Below are 16950 nucleotides of genomic sequence, written 5' to 3' on the forward strand. Positions count from 1 at the left end.
CTGAGCTTCATTCCAACATCCAATTACAGCACCCCCTCCCCAACACCTCTTTTCTTTTTCGACTGTGCGTGTGTTGGGGGCGCAGGCCTTCCAAAATGACTGCCAATGCGACAATATTTTTGACACAGAAGCTGTTGAATGCATCGAATAATGATGAGACGTATGAAGTTTGCATGAAGACTCCACCCGACATAGTTTCAGATGGCCTCTGGGGTGGCCAATTTACTGGTAGGACCCCAATGAGGTCTGCTTTACCTCTTTTTCAATTGCAGGTTATGGTCATTTTCGCAATCACCCACATCTGCCATTTTTTCTTCAAGCGTTTGGGATTCCCTCTCTTCTTTTCCCAAATGATGGTAGGGTGTTACAGAATTTATTTCCCATTGGCTATTACCATTTCTTAAATAGATGGGTCATTATTGGAAGCTCATTAATTCTGTCCCATATGCAGGCTGGTCTGATTTTAGGGCCTTCGTTTGATAATAAGTCATTCAATTTGAATCGCTACAGGGAGATGTTGTTTCCATTTGGAAGTCAAAACGTACTTGCAGGAGTAACATCAATTGGATATGCTTTCTTCGCATTTGTAACATCTGTGCAGATGGATTTTAGCATGATCACAAGAACAGGGAACAAAATTTGGGGCATTGCCTTAATCGGATTGGTAGCGCCTGTGCTGGCCGGTCTTTCATGCTTGTCATGGTTCTATGAACCCTTAAAGGTTGCCACGGGACCACATTTATGGGACCTCAAGGTTACGGCGTTATCACATAGTGTAACTGCATTTCCTGTGGTTGCTTGTTTTCTCAATGACCTGAAAATCGTAAACTCTGAATTGGGGAGGCTGGCTTTAACCACAGCCTTGGTGAGTGACATAACTAGCTTAACAATAATAAGTCTTGGGACTGCCTTAGCATACAACGTTGACGGTAAAATGGACTTCGTGAGCTTGGCATTTTGTGCCGCCTTTGTTGTCCTCATTCCATTAATATCCAGACCAGCTATGTTTTGGGTCATTAAACGTACTCCGGAAGGAAGACCTGTGAAGGATCATTACATATTTATCATCATCGGAGTGGTCCTAGCTCTTGGTTGGATTTCACTAATATTGCACCAGGAATTCATCTTAGGACCTTTCATCTTTGGATTGTCTGTCCCTGAAGGGCCTCCGTTGGGCTCTGCCTTGGTTAAGAAGCTTCAGCTGTTTAGCATGTGGTTCCTTTTGCCAATCTTTGTGACAACTTGTGCCATCAAGGTTGATTTTTCAATAGACTATACATTGACACAGGTTTTAACCATTGTTGCCTTCATCCTTATGACCCATTTGGTCAAAATATTAGCCCATTTGCTAACTTCCCTGTGTTGCAAGATGCCCTTACGTGATGGTTTGATAATTGCCCTCATTTTGAACTGTAAAGGAGTAGTGGAAGTATTCTGGTACCATGGTGTATATGATGAAAAGGTAACTAAGTATAAAATCATAATCATCAAAATACGTGCTTTAATAATTTGTTTGAACGAGTGATCGAGTCCTCTTCAAATACTTGTGCAGATTTTGAGTGGTCAGGCTTATGGAGTCTTGATGGTGTCTGTCCCGATCATAGCAAGCATTACGCAATTGTTGGTGAAATACTTGTATGATCCTGCCAGAAAATACACTGGCTATCAGAAAAGGAACATTATGAGTCTGAGATCCGGCGGTGAGCTGAGAATGGTCGCTTGCGTTCATAAAGCACCCCACATATCTCCTATCACGGATTTCCTTGATCTCTGCAATCCAACAGAAGAAAATCCTATCACTGTGGATGTATTGCATCTAATTGAACTAGTTGGGAGGTCGTTGCCCGTTTTCGTCCCACATCGTCTTCAAAAGACAGTCTCAGGCTCACTCAAATCTTACTCAGACAAGGTCATTCTAGCTTTTGATCTTTACGAACGTGAGACCCCAGGCGTATCAGTAAACACTTACACAGTGATCTCTCCACCTCACCTGATGAATGAAGATGTCTGTATCCTGGCTTTGGACAAACTTGCATCCATGATAATCCTTCCATTCCATCGAAGATGGTCTGCTGATGGTAGAATTGAGTCTGATGACAAGAACACCAGGTCAACAAACTTGAAGCTCCTGGAAAGAGCTCCCTGTTCCGTTGGAATTCTCGTAGGTCGTGCTTCACTTCCAAAAGATTCCTCGATAAGGTTAGCCATGGTGTTTCTGGGAGGGGATGATGATAGAGAGGCTTTGTGCTTAGCCAAAAGAGCAGCTAAGGATCCAAAGGTCACCCTTGTTGTGTACCACCTTGTTGGCTACGAAGATTCAGGAACATCAGACTTGGAAAACATCCTCGACAGATCGTCGCTGAAAGATGTGAGGCAAGATTATCCTGGTCTGAGTAATGTAACATACAGAGAGGTTTCTTCTAATGACGGGACAGAAACATCTGCTTTTCTTCGTAACATAGTAAACGGGCATGACTTTTTCATAGTTGGGAGAAGGCATGAGATCAACACGCCTCAAACATCTGGGCTTTCCCAGTGGAGTGAATTTCAAGAGTTAGGCTCCATTGGCGATTTGCTTGCTTCATCAGATTATGGAGGCAGGGCTTCTGTGTTGGTGGTGCAACAACAAGTCTCCAACCCTAAAATAACGTGGAAGTTTTAGTTGTCTTGCCTACACAGAGGGAGACAGAGAAAGAATGCACATCCATGTTGTTTTTGTTTTTCTTTCTTATCCTTTTTGCTCCAGCTTTCTGACAAGTAATACTACCTTAGTTTGCTAATATAAAAGCTAGTTAACTAATTTGAGTAGATTAAGAAAATTAGTTAGTTGTTTGTAATAAATAAATATTATCTTTTCTAAAATATCTTTACTAATCAAATGTCATTTGATAAAATATTTAATATGTGCAGCTATTAGTTACAAGGACTACATTGGAAAAAAAATGGATAAATATGATAGGCAAAGTGAATTGGAGTCTTATATAAAAAACTAAATTAAAAGCTAAACAAACTGTTATATTAAAGATCGGAGATAGTACATCGATATCTAGTTCTACAAGTTCTTTCTTTGGCTCAGCCATTTATTTTATATTTGCTCAATTGCCCATTCTCTTATTTTAAGCATGCTTGTCTTTTGGGAAATTGGGGCACATCATTTTCACTTTTTTTTTAAAATTCAAATAACAGTTCGCTAGTTATAATCAATTCCACTCTTTTGAACTATTTCATCTCTCAAGGATAGTTCCGTGCTAAAGGGCTAAGATGATATCGAATATTATAAGCAAATCAAGGTCTTGTAATTGGAGTTACGGTCGGAGGAGGGATGGGAATGGGAATGAGCCTCGTTGAAAAGTATCGGGAAAATCAGAGCAACCAGTGAAAATGGAATATAATTTTGAAGGGAATCGGCATCCTACTTTTATGTGAAAAATATTAGACATGATAAAACGATAAAATAATAAGACCATTTAACCGTCAGGCGTCACCAATAGGAAGGCTGCCTAAAATGCAAGCCATGTTAGATACACGTTCTCTGCTTGCAAGCACTGATTTCCATCGGTATCCACAAAGAAGAAACTTCATATGAGCTTCATCCATCATACAAAGCACTTGGGTCTCAGGACTAAATACATCCCAAGACATGAAAAATTTGCCAATTACTCATTATCTGTACCAGCACTGCAGAGGTAAGGATTTGAACCAACTTTATAATTTATATAACAAGAGCATTTGTAATCACAGAGCCACAATCTAGGTACACCTTGGCTAAACCCTATGCTAAAAAGTAACAGAATTACATTCATTTTCCATTTTGTGGTCTAAAAAGGTCGATGTATTAGGAAAAGAAAAATATGTACCCATCGCTCTGGAACCTCACATTCCCCCAGATCTAGAGGTTTGCTTCAAAGCATCAGCAATCTTGTCTTCTGTTATTTCACTAATGCTAGTGACCAGTGGGCTCTCGGTTGGGACAATATCGTCTCTATGGTAGCTTCCTGGACTCCTAAGTACCTCCTCTGAACCCTTGGACACCACTCCCTTCAGGATTATGGTCTTGTGAGTTCCAGAAATCAGTTCCTCATGATCAGTGTCCCCAGTTTCTCCAAGGAAGACATACATGTTGGCAACATTCAATCTCCAACGGACAAACAGATACCTAAAATCAGCCATAGCAAACAGTCGATTACTGACTATTACTCACTTTCATTGACTCAGTATGATTCGGACAAGCAGAATTAAATTCTACACCTACCTACTTCCATATTGCTTCTACCACTTGATAACACGTTATCTTTCTGAATATTAAACTAAAGAGAATTAAAACTAATGGTAATCATTCATTCAATGGATACCATAGTGCCATCTAGATTGGATGATTGATATCACATTGGCAATTGTTTGGAGATTTCATGTAAATTTAGTGAGTGAAATAAATTATTCTCTTTTAATAGGAAAAGAATAGTTATATGGAAGCCAATAATCCTATAATACTAAGACAATAATATACTTTTATGCAGTGACATAAATTTGACGTCAATAATATCACAGCAATCTCAACAATTAGACGCTCAAAAGCAAGTGGTGCGTTCAAACAAATAAAATGAAAAGAGTATTGCGAAAGTTTATGTAAATATTATCGTGGTTATAATTTGTCAGTCATTTTTTTCTTACCTTTTTCAACGGTAGGTAAGCTTCCTACTTGAGTTTACTTTAGTATTTTCTTACAAGATGGTAAGTTAGGTTAGGCTCCGGTCCACAGCACTAGTTAGCTTTGTGAGAACACATGAAAATAAGTGATTAGAATGAATTTTCCTAAGCTCTTTTTCGTTTCTCTTATAGCACCTCTCTACAAGGTTAAGGATAATAGTTTCTACATGCTCCCTTAGTCATGAAAGCAAGGATCAAAACCTTGGTTTGAGCCATAGTTAAATGGTAACTTGTTATCAAATGCCCTATGCTGTTCATCATGAACAGTTTACCTGAGTGCTTGAGCTCTAGATGCAAGGAGTGGAATAACTTGCATTCTGGTTGATGCCCTACAATACATAGGATGACATCGTAGACCTCGCATCCTAAGCTTCTGCCTCAAGTCATCGACTTTCTTTGCCTGCAAAAGCAAAAGAAGCATTTTGAATAAAATGACATAGCTCGCACATCAACATGTATGTACAGGAGTAGATTTCACATACCTTGCTAAGTTCTTTCATTTTGTATGAGATGCAATGGGCATTACTTGATTTAGAGTCTTCCTCAATCGGACTGGAAGGTTTATTTGAATTTTCTTCACCTTCAATGGTATTCATTAGTTTCCAAATGGTTTTCTTCAGACCTTCACATCCCCAACGATAGTCAATATGTGCAGCATAATCTGGATCGGGCAAAAGCTTTCCATCTTCTGCATGAGTACCCGGGTAGTAAACTTCACTTCCACTGCTGCATATTAATGCATCAAACTCATTCACTTGAATATTTCCTGATGTGAGTAACTCAATTGTTTCTAGCATTGGCATCGCTGTTGACAGAGCAAATCCTGAAATTCTCGCAGTTTGAGGGTCTAGTTGAACAGCTTTCATGATTTTCTGCACAATTTGGACCATCTTCTTCTCTGGAGCTCCTTTATTGTCGTAGCAATCAAGTGCTATAACAATCAATCTACGTCTTCTCCTCAAGAGAGGATATTTTCCTGGTATATTATCAAGTGGCTTATTCTTAGCATCAGGATTTTGAACAGAATCTGGCTTCTTCATCCTGCTTAGGACACGTTTCACTTGGTCTTGCATCTCGGGGCCACCACTGACTGCAGCCATATCAAGTGATTCATTTAGTGAAGATTTATCATCGATTGAGAGCCTTAGCGACATGTCCTGCACGTCTTTTAGCGAATCATTCAAAGACTCCTCGATAACTACATCATCCCCTGGAGTATCATTTTGCCATTGTGGATACCTCATTCGGCAGGCTGCCACCCTAGTCAAATAAGTACGGCAATGTTCAGGCCACGAGAATAGGTGTATGTTCCTCAAACCATTTTTCCTGCACTCATTCCATAGGTTTTTCTCTGACAATAACTTAAGCAATGCATCAGCAATCGCTTGTTGATCATGGGGATCCACAAGCAAACCATTGTTGAGGGTCTGAAACGTTGCAGGAAGACAAGCAAAACGGTGACTATATGCATATTTGATACCGCTTGACAACCATAAATAACTGGAAAAAGAAAAATTAAAATTTAACAATATTCAGCAACTAGGGATGGGTACAATTAATTTTCAGATGTCCTTCCTACGTTCAAGTAAATAGTTCATGTTGTAACAAATACAAACTTCCTAAACTGTAACATAAAAGATGCAACCGATAGGGAAAAAAATAAACGTCACTCTTCATTTACCCGATGAATGTCCACCGGTCCCCCATTTTTAGTGGCCACCATGGGAAGCCCGTGTGCTGCAGCCTGGATAAGTTTGAACAGTTGTAGATGAAAGGTACACATTTTTAAGATCAAAATGAAAATAATAAAAACGACCAGTTGCTTACAACCAACCTCAATTAAAGTAAGACCAAAAGGCTCCACTAAAGCTGGATTTATGAAAACACCCTGAGACAAATTTTAAATTAATTAACTACTCCTCACAGTTATAACATTGAAGGTACAACTGTGTAATGAAATCTTCATTTTACCTTTGTTTTTGCTGCAAGTCGGTATATATCTGGAACATCAGCTTGCTTGTGATGTTTGGGGTAGGCTACTTGCCCATATAGGTCATACTTGTCAATTAGTTTCAACACTGTTGTAAGCACACTAGCATTCCCAGATGACATCTCATCTATGTCATCCCTATTTCCCATTATAAGCGTCTGTTTGAAAAGATATTAGTCCTTTAACAAGTAACTTACTGTAGGTTCCACTTGGAAAAGAGGGACAATTACATTAAGTGCACTTACAAGATTAGCTAGTTCTTTTAAGGGACGGCATTCTCCAAAGGCTTTTAACAAAGTGGTTATGTTCTTCTTTGGATCTGGCCTTGATAATGCCAAGATCATTGGCTTGTGAGGATTTGAAAAGAAACGCATCACCTGCGAGCGGTAGCAAGTTGAATGCCCATAACATTAACAAAGGTTCATTGAAGAAAATATGCCCACATATAGGTTACTCACTTCTGACCAAATTGGAGGTAATGCTTTAGGTGAAGACCCATCGCCTGTAAGTTGTGCGAGCTCCCCATCAACTTCTGGGGCATCTTCTTGGATCACAACACTGCTAAAGTCCATGCCAGGTGGGATAACCTGAATAATACATGCATCAATAGATCATTAAGACGTTCAGTGAATTGTATTCAATTCAAGTGAGTAACACAAAACCCAAAAAATTATAGCTAAACAAAGGAAGAATACTTTCAGTTGGTAAAGTTGGCAAGCATGGGTAATGCCTTTGCAAATAACTCTTCACCAAAGTGCTTCAGAAAGAGATATTTCGGAGGAGGATTTTATGCAAGGGAACTGTGACGCATAAACAGTTGTAAATTGAATTAAAGCATTCCAGATTTAAGGACGGGTGCATTAACATATAAAATTGCAGTCTTACCGCCATCCTTGGCATGAACCGCCCATGGCAATTGACGTTACGTCTAGCACGTGCACGCAAGACTTTCTCGAGTTTGACATCAAAACCATCATAAAGTCCCCATTGCTCCTCAATTTCTTGTTTTGTACTAGTGATAACAAGTTCTGCAGCATCCAGGGAAAGTTCTTCTGCCTCTATCCTCCTCATAATCTTATACGTTGAATTGATATCCTCCTTGGATTGACGCCCCTGCTTAATAAGTTGCTCGAGTTTATTTCTTCCAAGTGAATGACCTGTAAGCACCATAGGCACATTTAAAGCGCCCGAAAGAAGAGCTGCACTATCTCCAGCATCAGCATAATGTCCATGGATTACGTATGGCCAAACAGGTTGACCCCCACCAACTTGTTCACCCAACACTTTTGACATATTGAGAATGTGAGCTAAAGCCCCATCCACAAATTCTTGAACATAGGGCCAAAGCAGTTCTTTCCGGAGGTACTTATCACGTGGGCCAAAGGGTATTCTTATGATATAAGCACCACTGCTCTCTCCAGCATCAATGTTATCGTCATCACCTGAACCTGAAGTTAGCATTTCCGTAGGTTCTCCATAGCTCCAATCAACCTCAGGTGATGAGATTTGACGGGTGAACAAATCTACTCTATACACTCCAGGCATTTGTGCGAGTGCCCGAGCAAGTTCCACCACATATTTGATCTGGAAATAAATTGCTTCAAGCATTATACACCAATTAGATGGAAGGTATAAATGGAATTTCTCTGTCATTTGTCCGTGTAAGATTGACAGGTACCTGTCCGCCGGTGTCCGAATCACGACCAAGCTCCATGTTTTCTACTCGAATTAATCCATGCAAACTAGGGAACAAAAGAACAATTTTATAGCAAAACTTAGCAATTATATATTTCTAGAACTTATTATTTAAAGCGTTCACAATAGGAGTAACAACAAAGCAAGGCTAGGTCTACATCACAAAACGAAGGTCAAAATTATTAGTGAAGGTGCGCGTTCCTGATAGTACACTGCCCACAATGCAATTCCATTCCGTCTTTCTTGTATTTATAATCTTTAAACCAGATTAATCTTCAGAGTGCTCAACCATACCAAGACCACTTCCCCCATATGCAAAGCCATAGAAGATAACAGAAATAATGGCTTGATGACAATTTTTATTTCCGAAGGTGAGAATCTTAGAAACTGACTTCCACGCCCTTAGCAAAAGAGAAGGTGTCAATTCAAGAATGGCAATATAAAGCAAATGGCAAAAAAATGTGTATACCTTAAGAGGACAATATAAAGCTTCTTTTCCTTTTTGTCATCAGACCATACTTCCAAGGTTGAAATTTGGCGCTGGAATCTTTTCTTTGGGGACTCATTTTGCAAACTCTCCCCCAAACCATCCCCCTTTTCTCCTTCTGATAGTTCCTCGGACATGTCCTCTGTAGCATCCCTGCGTCCTTGTTCTCGCTCCCACCTTCGATCTGCCAACCTCTGATTTTCCTCCCATTCCAACTATACAAAGCACACAAGATTGGTAATTAGCGTCAAATGCACTAACTCCCCAATAAATAAAACTTTCCTTGATTTGTTCCTTGACTTGAAAACCTCAACCAGAGAGTGTTGGGTAACTCAGATTGTATTCCACGTGTAGAACAGTCTAATTTTTCCTTGCATTAAAAAGTTAAACATAAATTGCCTTCCCCAGGTTAATCCAGAACAATTAAAAATATGAGGATTAAGAATTCTTATTTATTAAAAACTGTAAGGTTGCTTATATCAGTGAAGTGGCAGGTACCTCGAACAAATGAAGAGCGTCAGATCGATGCATGGACATGCATAGGACTGGCATTTTTATTGTCAGTTGAAATTACACGAGATTTTTTTTTTTTTGCAAAAAAGCTTCTTTTTTTTTTTTTTTCTTATGGTACCAAACCAAAGAAAATCACAGATGGATGGAAGAGGGAAGAACGAAACAACCACAGCGACGCAACTTGTTTCTTAAGAAGATATAAAAATCCTTAAATGTTCGAAATAGAGAAAAAAATTTCCCTTCAATTGCGAGAGAACCAGAATACTCGAAAAGTTTTCTGTTTGTTTAAATGTCGTGAACACACATTAATTTTCCAGGTGATGCTGATATCTATGCGTTCCATCATTATTTATGCACATTTAATCATGCGTAGAGATTTGTAAAGAAGAACCTGCTTCTTCTTGCGAGCAAGATGCCAAATGCGCCAGCACATGTTCTCTAGTCTGGAGCTGCGCTCGCGAGAATTGCGTGTGGCAACCACCTTGATCCACGTACGGTGCAGGTCAGACTCATCCACACCCGTCACCACCTCTTCCACAAAGTACTTGGTGGGATTGAAATGCCCTGCTTCTCTGAGAGAAGCAGGCACTGACTTTTGCTCATCAATGGTGGAAGCCCCCGTCGAGAGGATGGCCTCCAGGTACCCATTAATCCACTCATTCCCAGCCATTTTCCCTCACTTTCTGGCCGATAATCTCGATTGCCTTTGCTCAGCAAAAATAAGACGAGAACAGAGTCCTTGAAACAAATACCAAAACAAAAATTTATCTAGCGGAAAAGCTCTGTGAGAACAGAGTGAATAGTTTACGGTTTCTTGAATTATACGGAAGCCTGGAGCAAGCTTGGGAGATATCCAACGCGGACGTGCTTTCTTTATAGGGGTGTGTGGAGGGGGGGAGAATCGATATCATGTATTTTGTTTTTCTGGGTAAATTTGCATGCAGGGGAGGGGGGGAAAAAAAAAGGTGTTGAGTAAAAGGAAAGAAGGTGCAAAAATGGTTGAGTTAGGAATTATGGGAAAAGAGTTTAAATGAAAGGAAGTCGAATTCTAAAAGGTAGTAAAAGAAGCAAAAGAGTGAACGAGGCTAAAATTAGAGAGAGAGGGAGAGGAGGAAGGAGTGATGGGGAGGAGGAGAAGGACACGTGGGAAGCTAGACTTGAGGCATTGAATGAAGGAGAAGAGATGGAATTTGTTGTGTTGTGTGGTGCTTTGGGATTGAGAATAATGAAAGGAAGAATGAATGAAAATCACATCCATCAGGAGTTCCAGCATTGCTTGCTGCGTTCTGTTGCTATCAGCGCTGTCCGCTTCCCAATGCGATCCTTACGCTTGCTTCCTCCCAGCTGGCCCCTGTTTTTAATGGAAAATACTTATTACTTTTCACGCGAATTTAAAAATATTATTGCAATATGAGGAATCGATATTAATAATTCACTTGCAGGATCTTTAATGAAGAAATGACCAAAAAAAACTGTTGACATAAAAAAATTACATACAAAGACAGATTCGTAAAAATTGTTATTAAAACTTATATTAATATTATCATGAGTTTTATTTACAATTTTTCTATTCGACAGTTTTTTTTTACTATTTTTTCATCTTTAAATAACTTTTTAATACATATCTGTTGAATATCATTTTTCCCCAAACCCAATATTAGATTGTTTGTTTGGAATAATTGACGAACAGTTTTTTAATGATAATTTAAAAAATATGAAGTAAGTATGTAAATAAAATTTTATTTTGATTTAGATGAAAATGCTTATAGATCGCTGCTCTAACAAATCCGAAATTGGAAAGTGTCATATCATGGGGTCTTTAGAAAAGCTCACGCTTGTGCCGACTGAGGTCCTTTTTTATATCAAGTGTTTATAAATACAATTATAAGAGCCAGTTGACTAATTTAAGAGATTAAGGAAGTAAGTTGAGTTAGTTTTTATCCTAAATATGTTATCTTTCCTAAAATATCTTTGCTAATCAAGTGTATTAACTAAAACTATAATATTAGAAGGACTAATTAAGTAAATATGAGAGACAAAGTGGATTGGGATCTTATATTTAGGACCAAAATAAAAGTCAAACAGGGTCTTATATTAAGGATCAGAGGTAGTACATAACTACATATCTACTCATTTTTATAAATACAGCAAACCAACTACGCACCAACTCGCTGGGCATCTGCATAATATGGAACATCAATCAAGTGATGTTAGCTACCCACCACTAGAATGCAGGTTATTATCGGACATGAACGATCCCATGCAGTGAGGTTCATTTATTCTGTCTTTATTTTTCTCTGCAAGCTTTTGCCTCCTCTTGTATCTAAAAAAAATATATAAATAAAAATAATACTCCTTCGACCTTTTTATATTTAAGACCAGATAAGTAAAATGTTTATAAATACTACCTCCGATTCTTAATATAAGACTCTATTTAATTTTTATTTTAGTTTAAATATAAGATCTCAATCCACTTTGTCTCTTATATTTATATTTTTTTTTCAAAATAGTCTTCTAACAATTATAGTTCTAGTTAATACACTTGATTAGCAAGGATATTTTAGGAAAGACAGCACCTATTTAAGACAAATAACTAACTAGCTTATTTCTTAATCTTCTCAAATTAGTTAATGGTTCTTATAATTAGAACCTGAGATAGTATAACAGATTATGGATGACTTTTAAGAAAAAAATGCACATGAAAACATTAACACATAAGTTTCTCAAATTTCATTCCGTATCCATAGGCTTCAAAAGATCTTATATTTACAGGTTTGATTTAAAATTAACAGAATTTGACGCGTAAATAAAAAGTTTGACGTGTAGATATTAGATTGTTAAATTTGATTTTCGAATAATGTGACTCAACTAATAAACATTAAATTTTTTGAAACCTGTTAATATTAAATGAAACTTGGAGGACTTATCGGCGTTGTCATATGATTTACGATAAATTTAAGAAGTATTATCAGTCCTTTTAATTGAAAAAGAGGGGGGGGGGAGCTCATGTGCGTGTTTGTATATATTTTGCCAACTTATGTTTTACTCTTGTTGTTAATATAAGAGTTAATTTGATTTTTAATTAATTATTATCTCCGTTCTTAATATAAGAACTAGTTAACTAATTCTAGTAGATCAGAAAAATAAATTAAATTAGTTATTTGTAATAAATAAATGTTATCTTCCCTAAAATATTCTTACTAATCAAGTGTATTGACTAGAACTATCATTATTAGAAAGATTACTTTGAAAGAAAATACATAAATATAAAAAAAAAGTAAATTAAAGTTTTATACTTATGACCAAATTAAAACTCAAACGAATTTTTATATTAAGGATAGGAAATAGTATATAAAAAGAAATAAGATGGGTATTTGCTCATTAATTCATAAAGTAAGATGAAAATTGAAAGCACAAAAGCGGCCCCTGTGCACGCATTGATGATTAATTAACGAGTACGTAGGTACGCATTCATTGATTTTTACTTGCAGTGATGAATAAATCACCGATTGACCTCAAATAACAAAGGGATGGATATATTATTGTATTCTATGAATAAATTCGTTCCCATCTACTGTACAAATCTTTTTAACTAATTATTAAAACTAGACAATAATATTATTTTTTTGAATTAGTACAAAATGATATATTGAAAAAAGAGAGTTCAAATATTATAAACAGTCAAATAATTTATATTAGCAACATCAAGAGAAAGACAACTAGTTTTATTAATCATATCAATATAATAAGAAAAGAAGTTATAAATGTGATGTGAAGTAAAAGAAGTTGTAAATGTCCAAAAACAGAAGAAGAAGAAAAAGTTATAAATAAGAGAGTGAACTTCATCCATCATTTAGTATTAGAAATAATAATTAACTCATTATAATTATATTAAAGTGAAAACTTTTTCTAACTATACTCATAAAATGAGATTGTGAGGATGATAGAAATATACAAAGAGTCATATTTAAGTACTCTTCCGGTTCTTAATATAGGACTTAATTGTTGAGTTGGTTTTGGTTCTAAATATAAGACACATTTCTCATATTTATTAATTTTTCTAAATTACCCCTATGGATACTTTTTCAACCATAATTAAGTAGAAGAGGAAGAGAGGATATTAAGAAAGATGATTATGGTTTTTTAGGAAAAACATGTCACATTTCTTATAATTAATTAACTTACTTAACTTCCTTAATCTAATCAAATTAGTTAAATGAGTCTTATATTAAGGACTGGAGGAGTATTGACTAGATCAAGAAATTTTTTTTACAGCATGGATGAAAGGAAGCATGTGTATAAATGGCAATGCACGCCTTTATTAGGGTTTTATGACCCAATAATTTCAAACTCCTTTGGAGTTTTTAAAATGTGAAATTATGAATTCGAACTCAAATCCATGTTAATCAAGAGACACTCACATGATTATAAATATATTAAATACTACTATGATAATGGATGGAGTTGTACTGTTTACCCTTACTCCCTTCCCTCACTCATTATTACAAGATCCACCTAATTATATTACATAATTTTAGAAACTGTTAAAATTAGTTAAAAGTAATAAATATACTGAAAATATATATATTTTTAAATATGTCCTTATTTGTAATTGGATAGGTGTGAGTGAGGGGAAAAAATAGGAGAGAATGCATGGAAAAAAGATAATGAGAGAGAGTATATTAATTAAAGATAAAGTCAATAAAAATGTCTTTATTGTGTAGATAAACTTAAAAGAGATTCTATAAATAGGAATAAAACAATTCAAAAAATTAAATCTTATAATAAGAGACGGAAAAATACATAATCACATCTCTATTTCAATAATGGTTTGTTTTTTCTTTGGGAAACTTTATGACGCGTGATGAAGTATTTGATGTTTAAGGTATGATACGTGTCAACTAATTACCAAGGCGGTGAGTCAGGGTGTCACTGAATAAAGGCGAAACAATGGATGGAGGGTGAAATGAAATGGTTAAAAGAGACGGGCAAGTGGAGTGGTGATGCGAGAGTATGTGGCACGAGACACATCATCCCTCCCCTTGTCAACCAGCATCAACCAAACTTTATCGCATCATCATCATCTTTTTCCTTAGTAAACGTTCTCCGCCCTTTTGCCCGCATGTTGCTTTCACTCCCCCCCGTCTAATTAGGCAGTACTATTTCATTGAACCACCCATTATTCTTTCTTTTCGTTTTTGATTTAATTAGTGCTGTTCATTTCCATAAGTCCTCAAGTGGCCCCGCAACCACACAACCTGCAATTGGCATACACTGACACAATATTGTCTGGTTCAATTCTGGGCGCTTCGTTGCTCCTGTCGTCCTCTTCCCATGCTTCTGTCTTACTTTGTTTTCGATTGATAGATTCCAAACCCACCATAATTCCAAATCAGCTCTCTTCCTTCTCAATTTTGATGTCTATCGAATATCCTTAGAATCTACTAGTACACCCAACCCGCATTTATTTTCTTTAAATTTGAACTCTTGAAAATTTGATTTGAATCGCATACCAGACAGAGTATTTAACATCACAAAAGATGCCAGGAGATTTATTTATTATTATGCACAGCAAGCAAGCTAACTAGGATCATTACTCAGGGAAACAACCATTAGCCCGCATATTATTATTTCCAGTCCTAATTATAAGACTTTATTTATAATTTACAAACAAAACATTATAATTAGGACCGGAGGTAATATCATATCCATTATACAAATATGAAATTTTTTGCTATCTTAAAATTTCTGGGAAACGATTAGCTTCACAGGATGTTGCCTCCCTAGTTTCATAACATTCAAGAAGGAAGTCAACAACTTAGCTGCTTAGACTTACATTTTAATTCACAATTCGTAATAATTCACGTTTTATTAATGAAAAAAAGGGGATCTAATGAAGGCCATCAGCAAAAATACCTGAACTCGACACGCTTCTCGTTATTAATGCAACGGACACTATCAAGCTAAAAAGAATCCCCCGCGAAGACACAGATTGAACCGCCACAATTCTTCATTTTTCTTTTCTTCTTTGAGTTATCACACTTACCAGAAATAGGAAAAATATCTCAGCTCAGGAATATATTTACAGATTACTTAATAAAATTCTCGCTTTTTTTTTTTTTTTTTAAATCCAGGAGAGGGCAAAGCCTGAAAAATCAAAGAGAAAAGGGAAGGAAAAACAAAAAAAAGCACGATGCGGAGTTCGGCCGTTCTGTGACATGAACTGGACCTAACCCCAAGCTTCCAAGCCCATAAGATTGAAAACACTATTTGGGCCACAAATATCAAGCTTTGGACTAGGCCTTCTCAATGCCTAACAAGGCCCAGCAGTTCAGATTTGCAATCAAGACAATACATGGGCTGGGCCTAATGAAGGTGAAGATAAACAGTTTTTAGCCGGAAAGAGATACTGCCTCCGGTCCTAATTATAATAACTAATTAATTAATTTGAAAAGATTAAAAAAATAAGTTAGATCAGTTATTTGTCATAAATAGATGTTGTGTTTTTCTGAAATATCCTTGTTAATTAAGTGTACTGGTTAGAAATACTATTATTATAAGGACTACCTTAGAAAAAAATATATAAATATGAGAAATAAAATAGATTGAGATCTTATATTTAGGACCAAGATAAAAATTAAACGAGTTCTTATATTAAAAACCGGAGGAGGTAGTACATTGATAAATGCAAAGGGTTATCATTTAATAATATATATCTATCACATTTTTACCTGTAACCTTTCGTCTTTTCAATGAAGTTGTCTTTTTATCCACAAAAAAAAAAAAAAGTACGAATAGGGTTTCTCAATTTCATGGCAATTGTTCCATTTGTACATTAAAATTTCCATGGCACTAAGCACGTGAAGGATTTTTTCCCATTCAACATAGAAGAAAGATCCATTACCTAGAAAATAAAAAGAAAAATGATACTTTTGTGGCTTATAAATTTTGATATTTTCCCGTCATTTTGATATGCGTAAATAGGTTTTTTTTTAAAAATATTTTTACTAATCAAATGTATTGGTTAGAACTATTATTATTATAATGACTACCTCAAAAACAAATGGATAAATATGAAAAACAAAAAATATTAAAATATTATATTTAAGACCCAATTAAAAGTTAAACCAGCTGTTATATTAACCACTGATAACTTGTACTAATAAACAACACGTCATTAAGTAGGTCATGTCACGGTATGCGTACTTTTCAACAAAACTCACGTTACATTATTAGCCATTAAAAATTACATACACAATTAGTCATTAAGTGTTAATACATACTACCTTCTATCCTTAATATAAGATGCCGTTTAATTTTTAGTTTGATCATAATTATAAGACTCCAATCTATTTTGTCTCTCATATTTATGTATTTTTTTCTCAGATAGTCCTTCTAATAATGATAGTTTTACCCAATATACTTAATTAGCAAGGATATTTTAAGAATGACAACACTTATTTATTACAAATAACTAACTTAACTTACTTTCTTAATCTCTTCAAATTAGTCAACTATGTCTTATAACTAGGAACGGATATAGTATTATAAAAAATAT

At 36.0% G+C, this 16950-nt stretch overlaps 2 protein-coding genes across 4 annotated transcripts; one reads left to right on the plus strand and one right to left on the minus strand.

Annotated features, from left to right (window-relative positions):
- The first annotated feature begins 95 nt into the window (after window positions 1-95).
- LOC114718550 (cation/H(+) antiporter 5-like) lies at window positions 96-2662 on the plus strand. Its single transcript, XM_028903906.1, has 3 exons — window positions 96-272; window positions 452-1462; window positions 1553-2662. Exons 1-3 carry the CDS (start codon window positions 96-98, stop codon window positions 2660-2662), a joined length of 2298 nt encoding a protein of 765 aa, XP_028759739.1.
- Window positions 2663-3625: 963 nt separating this feature from the next.
- LOC114718409 (probable sucrose-phosphate synthase 2) lies at window positions 3626-10546 on the minus strand. 3 transcript variants are annotated; one of them, XM_028903704.1, is made up of 12 exons: window positions 9784-10546; window positions 8862-9094; window positions 8376-8439; window positions 7583-8281; window positions 7156-7284; window positions 6943-7074; window positions 6679-6855; window positions 6542-6595; window positions 6389-6451; window positions 5190-6134; window positions 4980-5101; window positions 3626-4156 (listed from the first exon to the last, which is right to left on the minus strand). In XM_028903704.1, the coding sequence occupies exons 1-12, from the start codon at window positions 10060-10062 to the stop codon at window positions 3874-3876; spliced, it is 3180 nt and encodes a 1059-aa protein (XP_028759537.1). In that variant the 5' UTR covers window positions 10063-10546; the 3' UTR covers window positions 3626-3873. The 3 variants fall into 3 exon arrangements, with proteins under 3 accessions (XP_028759537.1, XP_028759536.1, XP_028759538.1); XM_028903703.1 differs by having other exon boundaries at window positions 4980-5107; window positions 9784-10545; XM_028903705.1 differs by lacking the exon at window positions 4980-5101.
- Between the last annotated feature and the right edge of the window lie 6404 nt (window positions 10547-16950).

Source organism: Neltuma alba, unplaced genomic scaffold (genome assembly GCF_004799145.2).
Source record: "Neltuma alba isolate B1F8T4 unplaced genomic scaffold, ASM479914v2 tig00011850_pilon, whole genome shotgun sequence".
Lineage (NCBI taxonomy): Eukaryota > Viridiplantae > Streptophyta > Magnoliopsida > Fabales > Fabaceae > Neltuma > Neltuma alba.

Bases quoted from the DNA above. Each gene is read 5' to 3' on its own strand.
- LOC114718550 (XM_028903906.1), top strand. From the start codon at position 96: ATGACTGCCAATGCGACAATATTTTTGACACAGAAGCTGTTGAATGCA. The intron at 273-451 runs GTTATGGTCATT...TCCCATATGCAG, and splicing joins TACCTCTTTTTCAATTGCAG to GCTGGTCTGATTTTAGGGCC. The intron at 1,463-1,552 runs GTAACTAAGTAT...ATACTTGTGCAG, and splicing joins ATGGTGTATATGATGAAAAG to ATTTTGAGTGGTCAGGCTTA.
- LOC114718409 (XM_028903703.1), bottom strand. From the start codon at position 10,062: ATGGCTGGGAATGAGTGGATTAATGGGTACCTGGAGGCCATCCTCTCG. The intron at 6,856-6,942 runs GTAAGTGCACTT...CTTTTCAAACAG, and splicing joins TAAAAGAACTAGCTAATCTT to ACGCTTATAATGGGAAATAG. The intron at 6,452-6,541 runs GTTGGTTGTAAG...AAACTTATCCAG, and splicing joins TTGGTCTTACTTTAATTGAG to GCTGCAGCACACGGGCTTCC.